The sequence below is a fragment of the Drosophila montana genome, unplaced genomic scaffold (genome assembly GCF_035044405.1).
Source record: "Drosophila montana isolate Dmon_TW-CO22-7 unplaced genomic scaffold, ASM3504440v1 contig_3661_1, whole genome shotgun sequence".
NCBI lineage: Eukaryota > Metazoa > Arthropoda > Insecta > Diptera > Drosophilidae > Drosophila > Drosophila montana.
In genome coordinates this window covers 227,701-252,217 of record NW_026998547.1, presented here as the reverse complement: position 1 = coordinate 252,217, position 24,517 = coordinate 227,701, and the positions used below count along the sequence as shown (strand labels likewise).

Sequence of the window (24,517 nt, the reverse complement as noted above, 5' to 3'; positions counted from 1 at the left end):
GAACAGAACACTTGAAACAAGTCAAAATTTCTCGCATTTTTGTCATGATATACGACCAAAAAGTGGAGCTCCACAGAATATTTTTTAAGAACACCCAAAAAAATAAATTACGAAAATTCCAATTCTATTATTTATAAAATGAGTAAGAGGGAAGTATTTGACAAAAAATAGATAGATATATTCAGATAGATATAGATATATTCAGATAGATATAGATACATACATATAGATATAGATACATACATATAGAAACATATACACAGATACATACATACAGATACATACATACAGATACATACATACAAATACATACATACAAATACATACATACAAATACATACATACAAATAGATATATACAAATACATACAGACTGTAGAGGGAAACATGACCGAAATGCCCTTCTAGAGACCTAAGATGTTGAACGAAGGTTCTTCCAGTGCCCGGGCAGCTCGAATTTGTTTCCCATAATCGATAACTTGCCCGCTTCTAAGCAATCGATAAGAATCGATATCGCTTAGAGTAACCAATTTGACGTTACCACAAAATCGAATAAATAAAAACTCCAAAGAGATCCTCACAATTTCAAGCCAAAGGCGTTAAATATTTGCGAATACTCGAATATCGTAGGAATCATATGATTCAGGATAAACCTCTAGTCCGAGCAATCGTAAAGAAATTGAGAATGTTTTTGACCGAATAATCGACCGATATAAAGCAGGAATCATCGATAAGTTACTGAGAAATTGAGTAGCATCAGTAGTTTATTAGAACGCATTTTATATGATTTGTGTGTGAAACTCGGATTCTCATTTAAACGGGTTTACTGTGCGGTCTCCCCCTCGATCACCTCTGTTATGCGTGCTTGGAAGGGCTCGTAATCGTCTTCCAGCGATACGATATAGTCCCTGAAAAGCGTAGCACTCAGCTCCTCAGTTCGATTCTCAAGCAGATGCAAATAGGGGCACTTGGGATCTCTGATGTAGATGCGATGACGCAGTCCGTCCTTGGCCAGCGGCATGCTCGAGCGTTCCTGGCTATTGATCACGGCCAGGTGCAGCAAAAAGAACATCAGATCCACGGCATCCGGCATCAGTTCGTTGAGTCTTTCGCCGAAATTGAGCAAAACCAGCGACGGCATCAGCTCAAAGCGCACCATCTTCAGGACGCGACGCAGATGCATCTTGCGCTCCTGGTAATCGGTGAGCACCCACATCAGGGCGGCATAGAATACCTCCACCTCGGTGTGCACGCCCAGCAAATCGGAGCCGAGCAAGCTGCACAGCTCGTGCACGTCCAGTTCGCGATATTCCTCCGATGAAACCAGCACCAGAAAGGATTTGCCAAAGCGATTTATCATCAATTCGGCAACGCTATCGATGCCCTTGCTGCAGGCCTCCGCATAACAGCTCAACGCATCCACATTGGAAAAGTAACGCTCATCGTTCAGAGCGCCCACAACGCTCTGCAACAGCTTTGTGGCACACAAATATTGTGCTGCCAGCAGCAGATCCAAGAGCTTGCCCCGCTGGCAATTGCTATTCGAGTTGATCATCCAGTTGTAGGCTATGTCAAAGGCATCCGCGGTCACCTTGTCCTCCGGCAGGCTGACATTGTTGCCCGGACGCAGCGTGCTGGTGAATAGCTCGCAGAATGTGCGCAGCACACAGCTGTGGCAATCGAAGACCTTCTTGCCGATGGTTATCTTCACATCCTTCTCCAGATTGTTGGTCAGCAACATCTCGACTGCCTCCTGCCAGGGCGTCTTCTTCGGCAGCACCGGCAACATCTTATCCATATTCATTTTATTCAGTTTCTTTGCATTCTGAGTGCGTATCTCCTCCTCGGTGGGAACTTGGTTCTTTGGATTGTACATGACTAGATTTCTAATAAAAAAAAAAAAACGAGCAAACGAGGAAGAAATGTCTTACAAAAGTTCTCTGAATTGTATGTGTGAAGAGCGTATATATTCCTACAAAGTAAACTGACCTGAGTTGAAATTTATTCCAAATAGGCAGCTTAGCTTTTTTTCTCAAATCAACTTATTGGGAATTGAAAATTTGAGTGCGCACAGCTCGAGCTCAGCCAGAAGACTAAATAAAATATTTGTGAAGCTCTTAACCGATTCGGGGAAGGAGACGCGTTGCCTACTCTGATTGAAACAATTTTGAAACGGTCAAAACAAAAAAGCAAAAGAAATGAACAAGGTTTAAGCCTAATTATTCAGTTAACCAGATATTACGTTTCGAAGCAGTTGTAGTGTAAGAATGACATATAAATATTGTGAATGAATATGTCTAGCATAGTGATGATAGTTCCGATAGCGATGATAAAGCTGTAGAGTAAGAATAATTCTACATAGGCCAAGGGCAAACAAAGGGCACGTAGAGGGGGCAAGCTTATAGGTTTATAAAAATGTTTAGAAATTAAATTAATTATATATCAATTAATTTCAATTGACAATATATGCCGCAAGCTTGTAAAGTAGTTTTTTGGAAGCTTTCGAATTTTTACAAGTCAAGCAAAAGTGACAATTGCGACAAAAGAATAGGAATCACGTAATATCTGCTGATAGTTATCGATATTTTATACTTCCTGTTTATGCATTGCAACTCTGATGTGCTTGCAAGAGTCAGTGCTGCCAATTTCATTAAATTCCAGCTAAATTTATTTACTTTTAGAGGACAACACGCAACAGTTCAACTTTTAAACTGATTTCGTTATTTTTTTTGGCATCTTATTGATAAGAACTTGTAATTTTAGGCTGACAGCTATTTGAGTTAGTTCTAACCTGGGATTTAGCTACTTTTTGTAGTCTCAATTGGCAACACTGGCCAGCATCCCTCGCTCGTTAAGCTTGAAAGCCAGCGAATATTTGATGAAAATAATATAATTTCTGCTCTTTAAAGTAATGCTAAACTATGCTAAGCTCGCCTTTGACTACAGATCGAAACTTTGGAATACCTCGGGCGTGCATACTAGAATTCCTTGTTTGTTTTTATATAACCTTTTTGTGGTTATTAAAATTTTGCTGTGAAATGTGTAAGGCATAGAAGATGATGTATCCGACCCCATAAATTATATATACTCTAAATCAGTATCAACAGTCGAGTTCATATAGCCATGTCCCTCTCTCCATCAGCCTGTTCCTATGCTAACTAGACTCTCAGTTTTAAAGCTATCGATCCAGAATACTTTATGTGTTCGGAGATGCCTCCTAAATATATAATTCGTCTTATGATAATGAGATATTATGACCATATCTTAAGCTATTTACTTAGTCGCAGAGTTTTGTTTAGTTCTGGTATTATAGCTGCCAGGATGGCGTCATTTATGACAAGATGGCTAACAAAGCTGGCCAACAGCATCGCAAGCGGAAACACACACACACACACACATACATATACACACACTTCGCCAGCTCGTTACCCCATCTTGAGTGTCTTTTAGCAACTTTGTCTCTGTGTGCCACAAGCTAATGAGTCCATGGCGTGTCTTTAGCGCTCGAGTTAATGCTGCGCGTATTGATTTCGCTTTTTCGCCTTTGCAGCTGGCGCGCTTTCACTCGCTCGCCGCTGCCAGCTCCTTTTCATATGCCACATAATTGGCTCGAATTGGCAGCTGGCCAGGCTCAATGCAGCATCCTTTGTGCCACTCACTCGCTGCTTTTTGGCAGCACAATTAAGGGGCCTGGCGGGGAGGGGGGATGCCTTCGGCTACGTGCATGAAATGTAAATTTAATTTGCAACTTGTGCCAAAAATGTTGCTAGGCCACATAAGTTTTACTTTGTTTTCGGCCTATTGATTCGGGGGCCTCGGTACTGCGCTAAACGTTGACGTTATTAGCGAATGTGTACTGTACGTGTGTGTGTGGGTGGGTGGTAAATGGAATTAGATGAGCTGTTTGTGGGCGGGGCAAATAGTCAAAGTTTTCACATGCCGCATAAATAGATATAATCGCAGACTCTAACGACAAACATTCCTTAAATGTGTACCCCATATGTAGAGTATATATATATCTGTATAGCTAGCATCTTCTCCTCTTTCCTTTTCAATAAAAGTCGAGTGAGCTCTCACACACTCACACACACAGACACAGTCGATTACATGCTTAGCCTCTCGCAATTGCTCTCTGGTGAGCATTTGATTTTTCGATTCCGTTTTGTGCTGCATCCCTAAAGGTTTCACTGACAGCAAAGGCTGCACTAGGAAAATGGCATCTAAGTGCATCAATATCCTGAAAAACGAAGGGACGTGAAGCAAAATATGTTTGTATATTCAATTTTCTTATTCTACATTAAATAGCCTCCCAGACTTGGCACTTGTACTATAAAATTCTCTCTTTATTATAATTTTTATCATTATGATTATTAGAAAATTATTTCAAGCTCTAAAAGTCAACAAAATACGTATACGTAAGTTAACTTTATTTCGTATACGTAATTTCATTTCATTTAATTTTATTTAATTTAATGTGTTTTATACTAATGTTGACACTCATTTTGATGACCATTAATAGCCACTTTCACATGAATTTTGACCAGGAAACATGTTTCAAGATTTAGATGCCAAATTGATCTAGGCGCAAAATCATGAACAAAGAGCCAAACCTCGTAAAAATCGGTTGAGTTTTGACCGAGCTATGGGGTGGGAAATTTCGACCCACGTCTGTATGCGATTTTAGGACGCCATATTTTGACATGAATTTCGACTAAAAAATATGTTGCCCGATTTAAATGCCAAATTAAACTAGAGGCAAAACCATGAAGAAAAAACCAAATTAGATTTAGACGAGTTATGGGGTGGGAAATTTCGACCTATGTCCATCCACGTCTATATGCGATTTTAGGAGGCCATATTTTGACATGAATTTCGACTAAAAAAAAAGTTTCCAGATTTAAATGCCAAATTAAAATAGGGGCAAAATCAATTATAAAAGTCCAAATCTCGTTAAAATCTGTTGAGTTTTGGCCGAGTTATGGGGTAGGAAATTTCGACCCATGCCCATCTACGTCTATATGCGATTTTAGGGGGCCACATTTTGACATGAATTTCGACTAAAAAATATGTTGCCAGCTTTAAATGCCAAATTAAACTAGATGCAAAATCATGAAGAAAAGTCCAAATCTCGTTAAAATCGGTTGAGTTTTGACCGAGTTATGGGTTGGGAAATTTCGACCCATGTCTATCCACGTCTATATGCGATTTTAGGGGGCCGTATTTTGACATGAATTTGGACCAGGAAACATGTTTCCAGATTTAAATGCCAAATTAAACTAGAGGCAAAATCATGAAGAAAAGTCCAAATCTCGTTTAAATCGGTTGAGTTTTGACCGAGTTATGGGCTGGGAAATTTCGACCTGTGTCTATCCACGTCTATATGCGATTTAGGGGGCCGTATTTTGACATGATTTTGGACCAGGAAACATGTTTCCAGATTTAAATGCCAAATTAAACTAGAGGCAAAACCATTAAGAAAAATCCAAATCTCGATGAAATCGGTTAAGTTTTGGCCGAGTTATGGGCTGGGAAATTTCGACCCATGTCTATCCACGTCTATATGCGATTTTAGGGGGCCGTATTTTGACATGAATTTGGACCAGGAAACATGTTTCCAGATTTAAATGCCAAATTAAACTAGAGGCAAAATCATGAAGAAAAATCAAAATTTCTCGAAAATCGGATGAGATTTGGCCGAGTTATGGGGGTGGGAGATTTTGACCTATGTCTATATGGGATATTTGAGGGTACCGCTTTTTCACGAGCCGAATCCAAATAAAGGCTATTATTTCGAATGCTGAACTGAACCACCGACTTCTCTCTCGACCCTGGTTCATTCGAAAAGGTATTCCCTTGCACTAACAAACAAAACAATAGAAAATACTTACAGTTATGATACTTGAAATACTTAAAACTATCTTTAAAACCTGAGAGTGCTCGAGCCAAGTGGCTGCTTGTGTAAGTTGCTTGTTGCCTGTTCAGTTATGGGCTGGAATGCGTTTATATACGCAATTAAATTGCAACTGCCGATTTTTGCTTTTTGCAACTCGAATTTCAGACAGTTGAGGGGTGGGGAGGGGGAAGGGGGGAGTGGGAGAGCTGCAGAATTTCATTTGCGCCAAGCTCTGGCATTGAATTAGGCCATGCGAATGCCAATTTCTAAGACTTGTTTGCCACGCCCTCAAGTGGCAATTCATGTTGGCCTTTATGCGCTAGCTTTTCCTTTTGGCTTAGTGCTATTGTTGTTGTTGTTCCTGTTTGTTGTTGTTGTTGTTGCCTGTAGGTGGCAGGGCGCATTAACATAAAAATGCGCAGCGCATGAGGAGCACAGATAATCTTTATTTGCACACACATAGACGCCCAAGGAAGGCCAATTGAGATGTTTGAGTCCTTGAACCTAAAGGACTCTTGTGTGGATGAAAGAACAACAATAATAGCATGCCACAGCCTTGTTTTCATTTGGTTTATTAAAGTCAATAAAGGCATAGAGCAAATAATTACGTTTATTATGTTAAAAAGATACGTTTTTTTTTTTAACTTGCTCACATCTTAAGCTATATAGCCGTAAGGCATAGTTCTACAAGGGTATTAAATCTAGTTTGTCCTGCTGATATCCTTACTTTCCCCATTTGCATCTCAACTTTGTTGTCTAGTGTGATTTTGTGACTGCTTTAAAAATTTAAATCTCAATCAGAAATTGCTTTCGGATTGTCTGCTTATCGTTTTACGTAATGGCAATATTTTTACTGCTGCTGCTGCTGCTCTTCTGCTTCTTCCTCCCTTTACCTGCACTTATTTATTTATGTTGTTCCACTTACCTGATGGCCACGCCCACTCTACATCAGCGTCATCAGCATGCTGCTCATGTGCTGCACATAATTGCATTCAAAGCCACACACAGACACACAACCTCAACCTCGCCCTCTCCCTCTCCCCGTTTTGAGCTCTAGAACTCACTTGAGGTCGTTTGCTGTGCATGTGGCCGACATTGCTGACCAGGTTCGAGCCCCCCCCCCCCCCTGTCGCCTTATTGAGTGGCACGGCAAATGACAATAAAAGCGGTTACTTATACGCCATGTTGCATGCCTCTGTTGCCTCTGTTGCCCCGGTGTCATGTCATGTCCATTGGTAGCTTTGTTGGCGGCTTTGTTATAACTGAAACTTGTGCTGTTCGCATTTATTTACCAATTTCGCGGTAATTAAATGGACAGCAAAAAAAAATTGCCGAGCCTGTATAGAGTACAAAAGAGCTTTACCTATTTAATTTAAATGTGCAGCACGAAAAAGGAAAAAGTCAGCTTAATTGGAGCTGTCGTCGCCTTTGATTGGCCAGTCATAAATTTTCATCTCTCTCTTTTATTTTGCGGCGTGTAAATACAATATAAATTCTTTTATACTCTTGTGGAGGGTACTATAATGAGGTTATGAAATGTGTAACGTATAGAAAGAGTCCATATAGTATATATATAGAGTATCAACAGATGAGTTGGTAGAGCCATATCTGTCTGTCTGTCCGTCTATCCTTCTGCTTGTTTCTAGCTCGCAAGTCTCCCAGTTTTAGAATATAGTCTTACAACTTGGGATAGGTCTGTAGGTTCTTGTATGGAGAACTCTGTTGCTTATTAAGATATCTTGTCTTATCTTATCTCTTACATATATACAAAACCTTATCAATATCGGACCACCATATTATATAGCTGCCATAGGAACGATCGATCGAAAAGTAGATTTTTGTATGCAAAACTCTTTTGTTTCACAAGTTAACATGACTAAACTCTACATTTAGTAGTTAAATTATGCTGTTTTCAAATCGAGTCAAATCTTATCAAGATCGCACGACTATATTATATAGCTCTATAGGAACAATCGCTCGATAAATAAGTATTCGTATGGCAAAGTCTTCCGTTTTCCAAGATATTTTCATCGAACTCCGCATTTACGAGCTTCACAATTCTCACATATCCGCAAGAGACACATGTCTACAAGGGTATTAAATCTTCGACTTGTCTACAGTCTATTTAACAAACATTTCTTGATTATTTCTTAATTTTACCCCATTTCATTCCCGCCTTAGCAGCTCTTCCCTTCCCTACGATATACACCAGACCTTCTTTAGATTTGTTGCGCTTTCTTTTGCTAAATTTTACACACAATTTCGTGCCTCCAAAGTCTATTGATTTAATTGTACTTATGTTATATTTTTTCTTTTTGAGTCGACCTTCGCGCGGTCTTTGCGTGCGTTGACCAACAGCATATGCAAAAATGAAAGAAAATAAAATAAACGTAAAGGAAAATAGGTGAAAAACTCGGTGCTGACAGGTTTTGCAATTGATTTCAGTTAGTTTGTTAAACGTGGTGCGCTCGAGGCGTCGGCAACGTGTCGGCTGAGCGATTTTTACAAAATTCTGGCATAATAAAAATCGATTATACGCCACGTTGAGCGCAGTAAAAGGCAGTCAACAGAATAGAAAGTGCGAGAGATAGCTGAGAGTTGCCCTATCTCAAGAGACGCGCTTCAATTTAACGCCAGACTTGAAAGTATCTGTGTCTGTGTGTGTGTGTCCTGTGTGTGTGTGTGTGTGTCCTGTGTGTGAGTCTAAATTGCCAATCGAGCTGAGCTGCGGGCAAAAGTCAAGTCTGTGGCGCTTGATTTGTGCCGTTAATAGGCCAAACATTTATTAGCACAACATTTGCAACGGTTTGCGGCACGCAAATGTTGCGCAAACGTCGGCAGCAACAATTCAGGCTGAAACGGACGTCGGGCGAGCGGAAACGGAAATTGTTGCTCTGCATTTTTAACCGAGGTTCGATGCCAATTTCTTTTCATTCTTATCATACCCACACATTGTGTTGTTCGTGCTGCCAAATTAAGCAATGAATTTTTAATGAATGGGCGTCCAGCTAAGACCGCCCTTTGCCCCTTCACCCCGCTGAGCTTTATATAAATGACGGACAACAAATGTTGACCCAATGTGCCCCGACAACGGGTTAACGATGTTTCATCATGAAATTGAAACCGCTTTTGAATTGCTCCTCGCCGTAGGAAGCGACCCGCTGCCTACTTGTTGACTCTGTTTCTTCGAATTGGTCTCCACTTCCCCATGGGCTGGACTCTGGACGAGATCTTGTGCGCGTCTCGTTTGCTGGCTCGCAAATTAATTAGATTTTGTCGCCGCATTTAGCAACAATTAATCAAAGCGAAATTTGATAATTGCAATCATTTAAGCACAAGTGATTTATGCGCTCGCCTATTATTCAAAACTGAGCCAAGCGCTTAGTTTAATTAAACTAAATAATAAATTACAGCTTCGAATCGGTTCGATTTAAAGCGGATTTGGAGTCGAGGTATATAAAGGCAGCTAGTTGAAGCCTTGAACTTTGGTTCACGGTTCGAATCCAATGTCTAGCCTTAAAGTTCAACTCGTTAACTAGCTCTCGCAAGTATTTAAACCTCGATTTGGTTGTTAAGCTCGATTCGGGAGAATTGTTCCCATAGAAGAAGACAGGTGGACGAACAGACAGACGGACGATGTTGATGTTGATCTACAATTTAAATCCTTTATGGGTTGAAGATGTCTCCTTCTATGCATTACACATTTCGTGACAATATAATAATACCCTCTACAAGAGTATAACAGAATTTAAACTGCCTGTATGCCCTGCGAAATAAAAGAGAGGGATGATTAGATTTGATAACGGGTAGCTGACACTTTTTCCTTTTGTGCCTTTTTATACCCTGAAGCCATTAAAAATGGGTAAACAGGGTATATTGTATTTGTGCAAATGTATGTAACAGGCAGAAGGAAGCATCTCCGACCCCGTAAAGTATATATATTCTTGATCAGCATCAATAGCCGAGTCGATCTAGCCATGTCCGTCTGTCTGTCCGTCCGTCCGTATGTATGAACGAAAGGATCTCAGAACCTTTAAGAGCTAGAGACTTGAAATTAGCTGTAGGTCCTCCTAATGCCCGCGCAGATCGAGTTTGCTTCCGATATTCGATAACTTGCCCCGTTTCCAAGTAATCGATATCGAAATCCTGTTTTTTGAGCAATTTCGGCAAATAATATGAGCTAGTTCTAGAATAGTATATATATATCAAGTATCTTTCATTTTATACCTATCGCCTGTTGGAAGAAGAGGGTTCAGGGTATCCCCTAGTCGGCAGCTCCCGACTAGAACCTCTTACTTGTTTGTAATTATATATTGGCAACCATTCTTCTTTATTCAAAAAAATTGAAATTCCAAGCTTAAACCCTTGATGTAGACATTTAAGTAGCTGACACTTTTTTCCTTTTACAGCCTTTTTTATATATGTCAGGCTATTAAAAATAAAAAAAACATTTGTTCTGCTAGCTTGTACTTGTAATTCCCAAACGGTTTAATCAGCTCAAATGCAGAGCCTAACATTGCTGATTCTTTGCGCAAAGATTACTGAAGGGTTGTACTTGTAAATCCCTAAAACCCAAAGCCCAGATCCCAGAGGGTAGCCGGCTCCATTGCGCTATGCCAAATTCATTTTGATGGAGCTGGGACTTGCGACTTGACGCACGAGTATTTGCCATGCTCTTCGTCTTCTGTGGCATTGCACCTGCTACATATTTGTACAGCTTGCCACACGAATCCAACGGTTGTTTGCGCAAACACACGTCGATTTTTAATTCGATTCAACAGACATTATTCTGCCAAAAATAAATGCGATATATGCGGCATATACTTAGCTTGATTGCCAAACAATGCCAAAAAAATATCAAGAATGGAAAAGAACGGAAAATGAAAAGCTGTGAGAAAAATGTCAAGCGTAGAAGAAGAAGATGAAAGTGGAGAAAACTGAAATCAACATTTATTATACTGCTGCACAATGCCCTTTGCATAAAAATGTCTGATTTAATATTCTGTTGGGTTTTCTTATGCTTTATGGAAAGTCATTAAAGTGTTTTTTTAGTGAGAGAAAAATGCTGAAAGTTAAGATATATTAAGCAAGTGTAGACTTAAGTAGAGATTTTATAAATATTATATTATATCAAGATAAGATATAGAATTTATAATTATTATAATTTTTCAAGATTATATGTAGATATTTGTTAAAATTGTTGAGATATAGAATCTCTCATATTTCTAAAAGTCAAGATCTACATAGGGATTTATGATTTATGCGAAAAATGTTCCGTAAAACCCATTAATATTTCTGAAGCTCTAAAATAAATTATTTTCGTTTTTGTTATTGCCGAGATATGCAGATTCCTATGAAGAACTGATCAAAATATAGTTCTGTCTTAAATAATTATTTCATATACTTAAATATGGCTTAGTTTTTATTTAAGCTAAGAAATTTTGACAGATGTATGATGAATATCTCTTGTTTGGGATTTTTATTGTGCCAATGTTTCTCTGATAGAGTATTCCGGCTGCAGCTGTGCCCAATTTAATACCTTTAGCCATATTTAATATTTATATTTACACGCATCGTTCACGCAGTTAACTTTATTTAACACATGTCTATCTCTTTCAATCACTTACGCTCTCCCCCCTCTCTCTCTCTCTTGCTCTCTTTCTTACAGGTAAGTTTGACATTGATGGACTACACGTCGCCCTGCCTCTGCGCCCGATGTTGGCTGTGATAATGAACCGTTAGCTCGGGGAAATGCTTGTGCGGAAAATGGTAATGTGTACCTTGCTGTGTGTGTGTGTGTTGTGTGTGTTTGTTTAAGGGACATTTTGTGACAGAAAGCGGCTTCTGAGTTTCGGGCCTGTCCCCAAAGGTAAGGCCCACGCATTTATCGCAATTTTGCCCACTGTGCGTGGGCGTGCGTCTTGACCTTTGTCCAGCTCCTTGGCCCGTGGTCACACGTAGGCGTTGCTCGGGCTTCCACAGATTTCGCGTGGCAGGGGATCACAAATTAGATTTACAATTGGCAGCTGGAGAATTTCCTGTGCCGTAGCACCTGCAAAATTTGCTCTGCAAGTTTTTTTTGAAAGAAGAAGAAGACGACCGCCAAATGTCGCGTTTGATGACGCGTAATTACCATAAGATGCCAGCTAAAAGCCAAACAAAAAGTGCCGCAAAACTTGAACAAAACTTTTCATTAGTTGTGCTTTTTCTTTCCTTTTGCCACTTAAAGCTGAAGAAGCAACTTTGACGTATCTGTTGAGAAATCTGTTGAGAGGGGAAATTTTCCTAACATTTTAAAGCTTGCAAATATTTCAAGTGTAAATCACAATCAACTCTTTGCCAAACTAATGGAAATGCTGAACACATTGGGAAATGGTCTGTCAAGTGTAAAAATTTATGGCATATTTGTTGAAATATTTTACGCAGTACGCACATATCATGGTTATACTAAAAGCTGCAGATGATTGCATGCCTTTACAGGGTATTTTCAAGTCGAGCTCTGTCTGAGTGACATATATTTAAGCAACTGCAATCGATTACAGGGTATTTGCCAGGCGAGCTCCTCTTAGTAAAACAGATTTTATTGCCTTTCCTAAGTGTTGGAATTTCTAAGTTTTCTTAGGATTTAATGGTGAAAAATATAAGAGAATATAGGCACGCCGTAGTCGAAGCTTAAATACCCTTTCAGACATATGTATGACATATATCTGGCATTAAACATAAACATGGCAATTATATTATAAAGTTAAGGTAGCTATAATATACAGTTATGGATGGACTCAGTTTATGGATCAATTTCTTGGATAGCTACAGGATTTCGAGAAATTGTTTCTTTTTCAACTATATCTGATAAATTCCCAGTAGGAACTACGCCAAGTTTCATCAAGCGAGCTTTAGCACTAAGAGACTACAATTGTTGGGCCTCGGTTGATATTTATTTTATTCTTAAAAGATTTTCAATTTGGCTGAGCGCCTTTTGTGCTTCTATAAAACACGATTTATCATAGTCAAAGTCCTAAGAGAACAGCCAAATATAAAACCTTATAAAAACTAAGAGGCTTAGAGGCTTTAACTAGAGACAAGCTGATAATTGGACATGGCTTTCTTGACTTAACTGATCAGGAATATATATATTTACTATATTCTGATTATAGACTTATATATATTCTTTTTGCTTTCTATTGCTTAACAGAATGCAAGAGTATAAAAAAGAGACATTTTAACTTCCCATCAAATAATCATAAATATTCGTGAATGTTTTATTTATTAAACTTTTTTTTGTATATTTATTTATTTCTACAACTGACATTTGATAAAATATCCTTATTTATGTATATTGTATTTCCTTCAACATATTTGAATATCTTTAAAGAATGCTGTTGCTGTGAAATCAAATGGAAAATTCGTCTGGGCCATTAAATCTGTTTCTAGTGCATTTTTTGTATTTGATATCAACTTTTTCCATTTATCAATTTTTTGTTGTATTATTTTTTTGCTTTTATGCTAAGAGAAATGCATTGCTTAGTTTTTATCGCAATGCGCATTATTCAAAGTGTGTTTGTTTTTTAGCTGTGTGTGTGTGTATATTATATGGGTGTGTGTGTGTGTGCATTTTTCATATGCTCTGCAACCACTGTGCACAATGCGCCTGAAAGCATGCCACGCAAAATATGCAAATGGCGCTGCTGCTGCTGTGAATGTGTGAGAGAGAGGGAGAGCGTGCTTGTGTGTGTGTGCCTCCCTCTCTCCTCTCTCTCTCTCTTCCTGTTTGTGTGGGTGTTGGTGTGTGCGTATTTGCGCCTTCGCTGTGCGTTTTGTGCGTGTTTGGGACAACATCAAGCAACTTAGTTGCCATAATTTGCACATTTTGCAAGCCGACGCATGCGAGCGACAGCTGACCTCCCCTCCCCCTCCCCCTGCCCTTGCCCTGCCCTGCCACCCCCCCACCCCTCGCTTCACAGCCCATCTAGCCTGATGTACGAGACGAATGCTTTTGATGGCAACGCAAATTGCACTAAATATTCACACAGCAACAACAACAACAGCAGCGGCAACGACATCGTAAATAATTCAAAAAACTTGCAATTTTCCACAATTTTCACTGGAATTTCCCTTATCGTTTCGCTGAAAATTGTGTCACAACTCAAAAAAGCAAATGCAATGGCAAATAGTTGGAAAATTCTCGTTTTATTTAATGTTCATTTTGGGGTTCAGCAACAAACGGTACAGTGTTCACTCCGTATATTGGAATGTCCGACGATCCTCAACGTCTCAGGTACACTGAGCTGTAGGGATAGGCGCTGTAGGCATAGGGCGAGGCATAAACGCCGCTGGTATAAGCTGCGGCATAGGGCGAGGCGTAAACGCCGCTGGTGTACGCCGATGCATAGGGCGTGGCAGCCACATAGGGGGCGGCAGCGCTGTAGGCCAGGAACTGAGGCTTGGCGGCAGCCAGAGCGACGACGGCGAGCAGGCACAGAGCGAACTGAAAGAGAGGCAGAGAGAGAGAGAGAGAGAAAAGGCAGTTAGCATTAGTTATCTGTTGGTTCATGAACCAGTGGCTCAATTGAGCAGCTGCCAGTAAAACGTTTGCGAATGCATAACAAAGCAGAAGATAATCCTCTATTTTATGACGCTTCATAATTGCAGTGAACCAGTTCTATTAACCAGTTCACTTAATAGGCTCATCAAAGCTGTTCCTTGCTGTTGTTTCAGCTTGAATCTGGTTCCATACTTTAATCAACTGAACTGATTCATTTGAATAATAAAAGTATGCAGATGTATAGGGAGCCAGTTCCACAGAACTATCTCTATTAATTAAGTCACTTATTGTACTTTACTTTATTTACGATTAAAATTTTGGTTAAAAGAGCATGTTCCGAGAACTAGTTTTATTATTTAATCAGAGAACTAGTTCAATTATTCAATCACTTTTTGGCAAAGCTTGAATCTAGCTTGAAGCTAGATCGATATTTTTATCACATCAAACAGATTTATTGTCCTTGTTGATTAAGGGACTTTGTTACAGAGAACTAGTTCCATTAATCAAATCACTTTTTTAGTTCTATGTTGTTTTAACTTGGACCAAATCGAATCACTGAACCAAGAGAACTAGTTCAAGCTAGTTCCATGTTCTTATCACATTGAACTGATTTATAGTGCCTTTTAAGGACTCTGTTCCAGAGAACTAGTTCCATTAGTTTATCACTTTCTTGACTTGCTGTTTTTTTCTCAGCTTGAAGCTAGTTCGATATTTCGATCACATTTGAACTGATTCATTCGAGTAGTTCTTATTGTCCTGTTCACTGGTTTTGCTTTTGATCTACTTACAAATTTGAACATCTTGAGCTGAGGGTGGGTTGTTGTTGCTTGTCGATAACAAACTGATATGATTTACAAACCCGAATAGTTGTCGCTTTTATAGCAAAAGTTTCAAAGACGTCAGAAATCGGATAGAATCGGCCACAGCTAGCGACTGACCCTGGCACGTTTCAATGGATGGATTCGGCAGCTCGTTTTATTTGATTTGTTTTTCCCTTTTAATTTAGCTTTGGCCCAATGTTTGTGGGCTTTATGAGCGTCTTGGGGCGTGCGCTGCATTCCTAATGGGCGGGCGTGCGTTTTATATTGTTTACCTTGGAGGCGACCCCCCACAAAAAAATATAAAAAAAATCGGAAGTAATCAAAATAACCGAATGCTGCATTTGTGGGCCGCCGGCAATGTTAATTTGCTTGGGCCATGAACAATTATTGTGCGTTTCGCCTGTTGCCAGGCTAATTCCTGAAGGTCCATTGTGAAGGTCCTTTGTGCCGCCGGCAGCTGCTGGAAAAGCTGGAAAAGCCAAGCCATTGTCGCTGCATTTTCTTCTAAAATATACATATATATATGTCAATTTGTCAAGTTGTTAAATTAAGGCAGCTTGGCGGCTTCGCCCTGCTCTGGCTTTGTCTTAGCCGTGGCAACTGCTGCTCCAGCTGCACATTTTGCATCTGAAAATCCGACATAAATTAAGCTGCATTTGAGCGGGCGGGCGTCATTTGTTTAGCTGGCAGATATTTCAGTGTCTGCGGAATGAACGATGTCGCTTTGTCAAGATTTTATAGTTAATTTTCCTAAAGAATGGCATCTAGGTTATGGCGGATAGCTTAGAACAGATTGCATAGCTTATATGAAGTATTCAAATTGTAATTCCTAAGTCAAGGCAATAATGAACCAGTACCAGTTCGCTACTTGAAGGTTATTTGAAAAGATCGCATAGCTTTTATTAAGTACTACAGCCAAAGCTAATATGAACCAGTATTAGTTCACTTGTTGAATGTAATTTAAACAGATTGCTTCGCCAAATATGAACCAGTACTAGTTCGCAGCTTGAGGAAAATTTGAACAGACTGTATAGTTAAAATGAACCAATACTAGTTCGCCATTCATTGGTAATTTTAAAAGATCGCACAGCAAAATTGAACCAGTACTAGTTCGCTGCATACAGATAACTTCAACATATTGCAAAAGAAAAATGAACTAGTACTAGAACCACTTACAGATATTTGAACAGATTGCATAGATAATATGAATATTAAAATTTATAAAAGGTATTAAAGTACTAGTTCTTAAAAATTAAGCAAAAATGAACTAGTACCCGTTAGCTGCCAGCAGTTAATTTTTAACAGATTGCATAGCTGATATGAACTATTTTATTTGTAATTCTCAAAACAAAGCAAATATGAACCAGTACCAGTTCACCACTTGCAGTTAATTTGAACTGATTGCAAAGTTCATGTGAGTATTAAATTTGATTGAAATGAACCAGTACCAGTTCGCCGCTTTCAGGTTATATGTATATATATATTAGATAGCAAAGCTCATATAAACAATCAAATTTTTAGTTCCTTAATCAAAGCATTAATGAACAAGTTCCTGTTTTCAGTAGGCTTTAAAGATATGTGGGGAGTCTCGTCAAAATCAGACTTATTTATTATATAGCTCTCGTGGAAAGCATCGATCTAAAATAGAGTTCTTATATCACATCTTTTAATTTTTTTTAAATTCGTTTTTCCCCGAGAATCCCGACGCCACGTACTTCATCCCACCTCCCACCAAACCGACCGAGGGGGAAATTTATATTTTTTCATATGTATCAAGTTCCTGTCTCTTAATCATGCTATAAAGCTTTTTTAATTAACCTACGAAATGCCTCCACACATCTCCCCCACCCCCCTTCCCTTTGAAATTCATAATTCACTCACTCTCAACTTTAAACAACCCGTACAGTTTTGCAGCCACTGACGTGCTATAAATTTCTCGCATGCTATAGCAAAAGAAATCACAGCCTTACATTAACACAGTCTACCTCCCCCCTCTACCCGATCAAATTCATAATTTACTCACTCAATCTAAGCAACAGTTTTGCAGACATTGCCATGCCATAAATTGCTCGCATGCTATAATGAGACAAAAATCACAACATAAACTTGCTGCACAGCGCTGTTAACGCTGCAGTGACTCTCCAACTGTTGTTATTGTGCGTGCTCTCTCGCTCGCGCACTCTCTTTCGCACTCACAACGCCTGCGCTTTAACATTTGCCGGCATTTTTTCCAAACAATTCCTGTACCGCTCGCGCCCCCCTCCCCTAGCTCCAGCACTGGCGCTTGCTGTTGTGCCTTCCGTTTCCTGTGCTATATGTATACTATATATGGGTCTCTGAAATGTTGTCGAAAATGAAAACAAAAATAAATGCCTTTGCATGTGTGCGAGTGTGTGTGTGTGTGTGTGGGTGGGCCTAAAAATAGAAGCCGGCTATTATGGAATTTGAATTTTTCCGAGTAGTTTTTTTTTTTAAAATGCTTTTTGTTTAGCTATGCTAAAAGATTGCGTATGTTTATGAACATGCGTGTTTGTGTGTGTGTGTGTTATTGTTATGTTAAAGAATTAAATACAAGAAAACAAGGTAAATTACTTTTGAAGTGGAGCAAAAACAACAATAACAACATTTCAATTTTCATTGCTTCATTTGCTTGGGAAATGCTTAAAATGGATGCGGAGGGTGGGGGGGGCAGATGGGTTGGATATGGATAGAGATAGGAATTACGGTACAAATGTATGTATATGTGTTATACATATGTTATTTTTTGTGCCGTTCATTGGCTCATAGCTACATGCGTCTGTGTGTGTGTGTGTAGAGTGGAGGGGGAGCTAGTTTTTATGGGGATTTACGCATTTTAAGTGGAATGTAAATGGCTTTGGTAGAAATTTGTTTAAAGAAATTTCAACATCTTGTTTTTCTCGAAATTGGCAATTATTATTAATACGCCCATAAAAAAACACACTTAACTGTCTCATAAAAGTGTAAACAACAAAATACAGTTATTAATCATTGCCTAATATCAATATAATCTTGGGCAAATCAAAATACAAAATTACTGATAACATTTCACAATCCACAATCATTTCAATAACTCATGAAATCAAAAATTTCATTTCCGTTCAATTCAATTAATAATTTTTATAATTGCTCGACGGCTAATTAAGTCCCTCTCCGTTATTTTCAATTGTTTTTGGTTTTTGTTGTTGTTTTGTATTGTGGGAATTATGTTATTCACATGTCACTCGCATGCTATAAATTGATTCTCTCCCGCTCTCTGGTTTTTCTCTCATACTGTTTGCCGCGCTCAGCTGCTAACGTTGCCACATTGCGCAAATTAAGTGTGTTCTATTTTATAATTTACAAGATTGTTCATTAATTTAAAATATGTATCTGCAGAGAGTAAAAAAATGTGAAGTCTTTTAAAATAAAGTCATTTCATTGCTTTTATAGCCGTTTTAACTAGTTGTGGTTATTCAATGTCCACCTGTTAGTGTTAACATCAACTGAACGTGCAGCTGTTAACTTAACAGACTTACACCGATACAAACGAGCGAGCGGGAGAGTTGTTCTGCATTGAAAACAACAGCAAAGCAGCTGGTAAACACTAACACATACACACGCTTGACTAGAGATGAGCGCTCTGGCGCAGTGACTGCTTTTGAATAACAGCGATTGTTAGAATAAATGCATAAATCTAAAAATATATACAGAGGGTAAATATGATAAAAAGAACGAAAACAAATTATATTAAGAATCTAAATCGTATTAAATAACAAACAGCAAGTCAGTAAGCAGTAATAGCTTACAAAATGTGTTTACAGTGCAAACTGCGACTCATGACTTGTGAAAAACAACATGTATACGATTAATACTCATCTCTGTTGTTGATGTTCGCCTCTCTCAGCCGAGCGTACACGAAGTGAGTCGAAAAAAAACCGTTGAACGAGTTGGACGCGGTCTGCGGTTCATATAAAAACAAACGCATTTGGACGCCAAATTTATTGTTAAAATTAATTCAACTAACTAAAAAAGTTAGTTTGACGAAATTTCTTTATTGCCGTTACATGTTTTAGTTGTGTTTTCATCATATTTCGCTTCTGTATCTGTTGCGCGTCGTGTTGCGGTTGTGTATGTGTGCGTGCGCCCCAATTGTGTCGGTGTGTGCGTTTGTCTATTGTGCATTAATAAATTATTAGTAAATCATAAATAAGTAAAGCTGAAAAGCAAACACGCAAATACTTGCGAAAATTATTATCGCCAGCTGCAGGCAAGTGTAAGTGCGAATTTAGTAGTGAAAGAAGAAGAGGAAGAAGAGAAGACGCCGCAACGGCGGGTAAACAAATGGCAGCGTTCTATGGAATGTGAAGGCAATGAAGAACAAGCAGAAGAAGAAGAAGAAAACGCAGCAGTAGAATTTAAAGAGTGGCCGTGTGTTTAGAAAAAACTTGTGTTCAATCAAAAATTGGTTTTTCATTTCAATATGAATCGAAAACAAAGTGCAAAAGGCAACAACAACAACTACGATATAAAAACTACTAAAGCGCCCAAAAAGAAAATCCGGTTTTACAACTTCTGAAGCAGACGTCGACGCCGACGTCGTCGTCGCAGTCGCATTCTGCGCTGCTGCTGCGGCTACTGCTGCCGCTGCGTCTCTCGTTTGTTTTCGGTCTTGCATAAATTTTGTAAGAAATTCCAATAAAATTTATACAAATTCGTGTTGTTGGGCAGCTTATGAAAACTGCAGGTGTGAATAAAACTTTCAATGAACCAACAAAACTAAAAAAATAGAAATAAAAAAGCAGCTGCGAGGCGTCAGCGCTGGCGTCGGCAGCGTTGTACAGGTGCCAGCAGCAGCAGCAGCAACAACAAAAACAGTTTTTCTATTTCTGTTATACACAAACAGCAACAAAAACAACAGCACATTGCGCTTGTGTTAAGCAGCTGCGGCGGCATCAGCATTGACGTCGGCGTCGACGTCGACAGCGGCAGCGGCCATTTGTGTATAAAAAGCAACATAAAATATTTATGAAAAAAAGTGAAATCAATAACAAAACAAAAAGTGAAAAAAGTCCACAGCACATTAAAACTATCTATTATTATATTCATTTTGTGCATAAAATGGATATAAAATGTATTCTCTCTTTTGCTTCTTTCCTCTTTTATTTTTTTTGGGTTTTTTTTCTGATGTAGCAGCTGCTGTTGTTTAACATTTAAAAATTTTTCCGTATTCGCCGCTGTAAATTGAATTTTAACATACCAACGTTTTGTTTGGGTTTTTTTTTTGGAGTGTTTCTTCAGTTCCGTGCTTATCTTATCCGCAACACGGCCGTTAAACGTTGTAGCAATAACTCAACGCCTCCCCCCAACCGGCCTCTCTCCCTATCTCCGGCACTGCAGTTATTTCCTTATCGGGAATTCCTATGGCTTGCCCGCAATTGCAACATAATTTTCCGCAATTTTCCTCTACTATATATTTTTTGTGTAATTTCTTTTGGAAAAATATTTTTATCTACTTACAAGTCTAGACGGAATTTTTTTTATATATTTTTATTTTTTGCCATTGCGCCTGTAATTGAAATTCACAAGCGTGAGTGTGCGAGTGGGATGGAAGCTGCATAGAGCGATTCTTTTGCCGTGCTCTTTCCCTCTCGCTCGCGACGCTTGTCTGCTGCGATTTTTACTACTTTCTGTTGTGCTTTTTCGTGTGCCCCTCCTCCCACCGAGCACAACCCCCGGGCAGCATCCAAATAGCAGAGCAACCCCCATAAAACGCATTTGTAGCCCCCCTCCTCCCACCCCTCTTTACTGTTGGCTTTTGTTGTTGTTCTTGCTTGTGGTGGGCGCAAATTTAAATTTATGTGAAAATTTCAACGCACTAACTGCGACGGCTTGTCGCCCTCGCTACCCCCGCGCGATGCCAAAAACTTTTGCAGCTTTGGACTTTGACATCGACGTCGACGTTGAAGTTGACGGCGACGCCAGCGCCAGTCCTCTCAGTTGTGTTTTGTCTGTCTGTTCAATGGTATTTTTTGTATGCTTCCCTTTTGTTGTTGTTATTGTCGTTGTTGTTTTAGTTGTATTCTTGCATGCAGACAAAGAAGGAGACAGCAGACAATGAGACTTAGCACAAATACTTCTGCCGCTGCCGCTGTTGCTGCCTCTGCCTACATTTGCAGCAGCAGCCGCCCTGTGAATTGTGTTCCATTAGCAGCAACCCCACACACACACATACATGCAATTACATACGTATGTTTGTGTGTGTGTGTGTTTATGTGCAATGTAGAAGCTCAGTGGCACAGTGGGTCCAGACTGATTTGCTTGTGAGGCTGACGATTTATATTATGGCTTGTATAGAAAAACTTATAATATTATTTAAACTAAATCTTTTCGAAGACTTCAGCAAACTTTCGACATCTTCCTTCTTTTACTATAATAATAGTTTCAAAAATGAGCCCAGGAAAAATATTTTCTTTTCACTTTATATTGAAGACATACGCACACTGTGCGTGACCCTGCTATTGCCTCTATGCTATTTATAAATCAGTGGAAATATCTGGTACATTTTAATCATAAAAACATAACACATACTACATATATCACTTTAGTTTTAATCAATAATACGCAGAGTAAAATGTGCTAGTTCTATTTAACATGTGGTCGTGTAAGGCCTGCAACAGTTGCTGATAAGAGGGTGCATTTTAATCGAACATTAATAATAAATACAATATGCCATCTAGCATGTATTTACTTAAGAGAGAGAGAGAGAGAGATCATGTGCAGTTGCAATTTTTTCACGCTCTTTTTTAACATCTGAGCGCCACTGTGCAAGGCCTGTGCGACAGCTGCTGGTCAGAGAGCATTCGGTCGGTGGCCGTTGCTGTTGTTGTTGCTGCTGCTGCTGCTGTTACTGTTACTCTTGTTACTGTTGTTGTTGTTGTTGTTGTTGATTCTGTAGAGTTTTTTAGCTGCTGCGGCGGCGGCTACTTTGGTTTCGCTGTTTGCTTTTGCTTCTGTTTCTGTTTCTGTTCGAGTCGCGTGTGCTGCAAATTGTTTGTTGCTGCCGAGTTTACATATGGCACAAAACGTGCTCGAGTAATGGAACAAAAGTTCTGCTTCTTCCTCTTTTTTTTTTTTTGCGTTTTTGTTTTGCACACTCCCCTCAAACACTGCGCAAGTTTTGCGCTTTTTGCTCTTAATTGGATTTGATTGGATTTTGGCGCTAGAGGCGCCAGCAACTCATAAACTCAAATACATGAGTGCATGTATGTATGCATGTGTGTTTGTGTGTGCAACATATGAATCTCGGCTGCTTTGATTGTTGCCAACAAATCGCATTAGTCAATCTCCACAAGCCAGGCCCCTCTTCTCCCTCCCCAAATGCTGTGGCGTTTCTCAGCGCTTTCCATTTTTGTTCGCGTAGCTGATCTTTTGTACAGCATTGTTGTTGTAGTTGCTGTTGTTTTTTGACTTTCCCAAAAGCTCGCCCCCAAATGGCGCTGCAGGCCCTCTGCCACACATTCGGCGTTGCCACAGTGCCATAAAAATCGCTAAACTACTGAACTGTAAAGGTTCATTGAACCTGCCACAGCGCCACAAGAGACCCACAGTCAGTCCATAGTATGCTGCCACAGTTGTTGTTGTTGTTGTTGCTGTTGCAGGCCCACTGCCTGCGCCGTTGTTGTATTTGCTTTTCACACACACTCGCTGCAAGCTTCTTTTTTTTTGTCTTTCTTTTATTCATATTTAATATGCACCGCTGATGTTGCAAGTTACAAGTTGCCAGCGTCATCGCTTTTCCGTTTCGCATGTGTGCAATATGCCGCCGCCACCAGAAGCGCTATCTCCCTCCCCCCTGTCGCCCAACGATGACGACGCACTTGCTAATTTAATCGTTCCTTTTCATGCATACCCTATAATTACGTGCTGTTGGAACTTTATGAACAGTTTTGCATAGCATTTAACATTAAGCACTTATGTTAGAATTGCATCGCACTGGCTGCGCTGTTAGCCTAACAGCCAGGCGTTGCAAAAATTGCACTCAATTTTAACATTGAGTGCAGATCGTAACTGTAACTGTGCATTTGGCAATCAACATGAATTCAATTTGGAAAGGTTATTTCTTAAACACTTAACAGTTGCTTAACAGCGAATGCTGTTGTCTACAACAGCTGCGCTTTTATGCTGCATACGCTGCTTGGACTGAATGGACACTCGTTAAATTAAATGTTGTAGCATTTTCTCTGCCATAAAACGTTTTATATTGTAATTGCCGCTGTTGCTGCTGCTGTTGATGTGTATGCCTATTGTATTAGCTTGTGCTGTTGTCTGTGGCTGCTCCACATTTGCGCCAATTCTTTGATTCTTTTGGCGTGGCCGCGTTTTTAATACGCTGACGCGCGCCAAATCCCAAAGCCAAATAGCCCAAAACTAACGAGCCAAAGTCAGCGCACTGGAACACTTAACAGTAACAGCAATAACAGCAACAACAACATCATTAACAATAACAGTTACAGTTAGCCAAGTTTCGCCTATCGTTGAGGTTTTTTTTGGGTTCGTTTTTTTCTCTGCGCCCATTGGGCAGTTACGCATTTATATATATACAAGTATATATCTAGTTAGAGATCTGTTTGTGTTTAATTTTAAAGATCATTAAATAAACATGCGTTTCACTTGCTGTAATTGTTGTTGTTGTTGTCTAGGAGCGAACACGCAGATTGAATTTTAAAATGTTGTCCGCGCTCGTGCGAGAGCCCTTTGGTCTGTTCTGTATGTAGCTTTGTATGCCCTAGTATAGGGTATTTTAACTTTAACAGCCCATAGTTACTTATCTTAAGCACTTTCTGAGTTAACCACTAAATATCGTCCAAAAGTAGAGTTTTACACTACCTAACTATATCAATCAGCTCCCTCGTGGAAAAAATAGAAATATATCTCTTATTTGTGGCATCTTTGCAAAAAGGGTATCTTAAATGCGGCACCTTAAATGCAACTAGTTTTCTGGTTTCTCTTATTTTTTGGGCTCGTTTTGTGTATCCTGTCATCATCATCATCTTCTGCCTCTCAACCCCGTGCCGCTGTTACCTGTGCGCTTTGCGTGCCTCTGTCTGCGTTCGCTTTTGTGTATCTGTATCTGTATCTGCACTTAAACCAAGTTGAAATCTACCTGACCTGTTATCCACTGTGCTGCCTCGCCCGCTCTCTCTCCCTCGCTCTTGCTCTTCCTTTTCCTTTGCCATATATACACGAGAGTATTCTAATAAGA

The 24,517-nt window shown here is 39.5% G+C and overlaps 3 protein-coding genes across 12 annotated transcripts in view; 1 reads left to right on the top strand and 2 right to left on the bottom strand.

Annotated features, from left to right (window-relative positions):
• Window positions 1–24,517, top strand: part of LOC135435717 (phosphatase and actin regulator 4) — a 126,958-nt gene that overhangs the window by 7,741 nt on the left and 94,700 nt on the right. For 3 of the 10 annotated variants that reach the window (XM_064692895.1, XM_064692893.1, XM_064692890.1), the window contains exon 1: window positions 19,193–19,528. The exons of 4 other annotated variants lie outside the window; for them this stretch is intronic. The gene's annotated coding sequence lies outside the window, so the exon portion shown is untranslated. Of the gene's footprint in view, window positions 1–19,187; window positions 19,529–24,517 lie in introns of those variants that run through there. 3 more of the 10 variants (XM_064692892.1, XM_064692898.1, XM_064692894.1) reach the window with 3 other exon arrangements.
• LOC135435706 (actin-binding protein IPP-like) lies at window positions 746–2,157 on the bottom strand. The gene is made up of 2 exons (XM_064692877.1): window positions 1,989–2,157; window positions 746–1,885 (listed from the first exon to the last, which is right to left on the bottom strand). The coding sequence occupies exon 2, from the start codon at window positions 1,873–1,875 to the stop codon at window positions 823–825; it is 1,053 nt and encodes a 350-aa protein (XP_064548947.1). The 5' UTR covers window positions 1,876–1,885; window positions 1,989–2,157; the 3' UTR covers window positions 746–822.
• Window positions 14,061–15,292, bottom strand: LOC135435697 (uncharacterized). Its single transcript, XM_064692864.1, has 2 exons — window positions 15,223–15,292; window positions 14,061–14,377 (listed from the first exon to the last, which is right to left on the bottom strand). Exons 1-2 carry the CDS (start codon window positions 15,232–15,234, stop codon window positions 14,156–14,158), a joined length of 234 nt encoding a protein of 77 aa, XP_064548934.1. The 5' UTR covers window positions 15,235–15,292; the 3' UTR covers window positions 14,061–14,155.

Coding starts and splice junctions, on each gene's coding strand:
- LOC135435706 (XM_064692877.1), bottom strand. CDS start 1,875: ATGTACAATCCAAAGAACCAAGTTCCCACCGAGGAGGAGATACGCACT.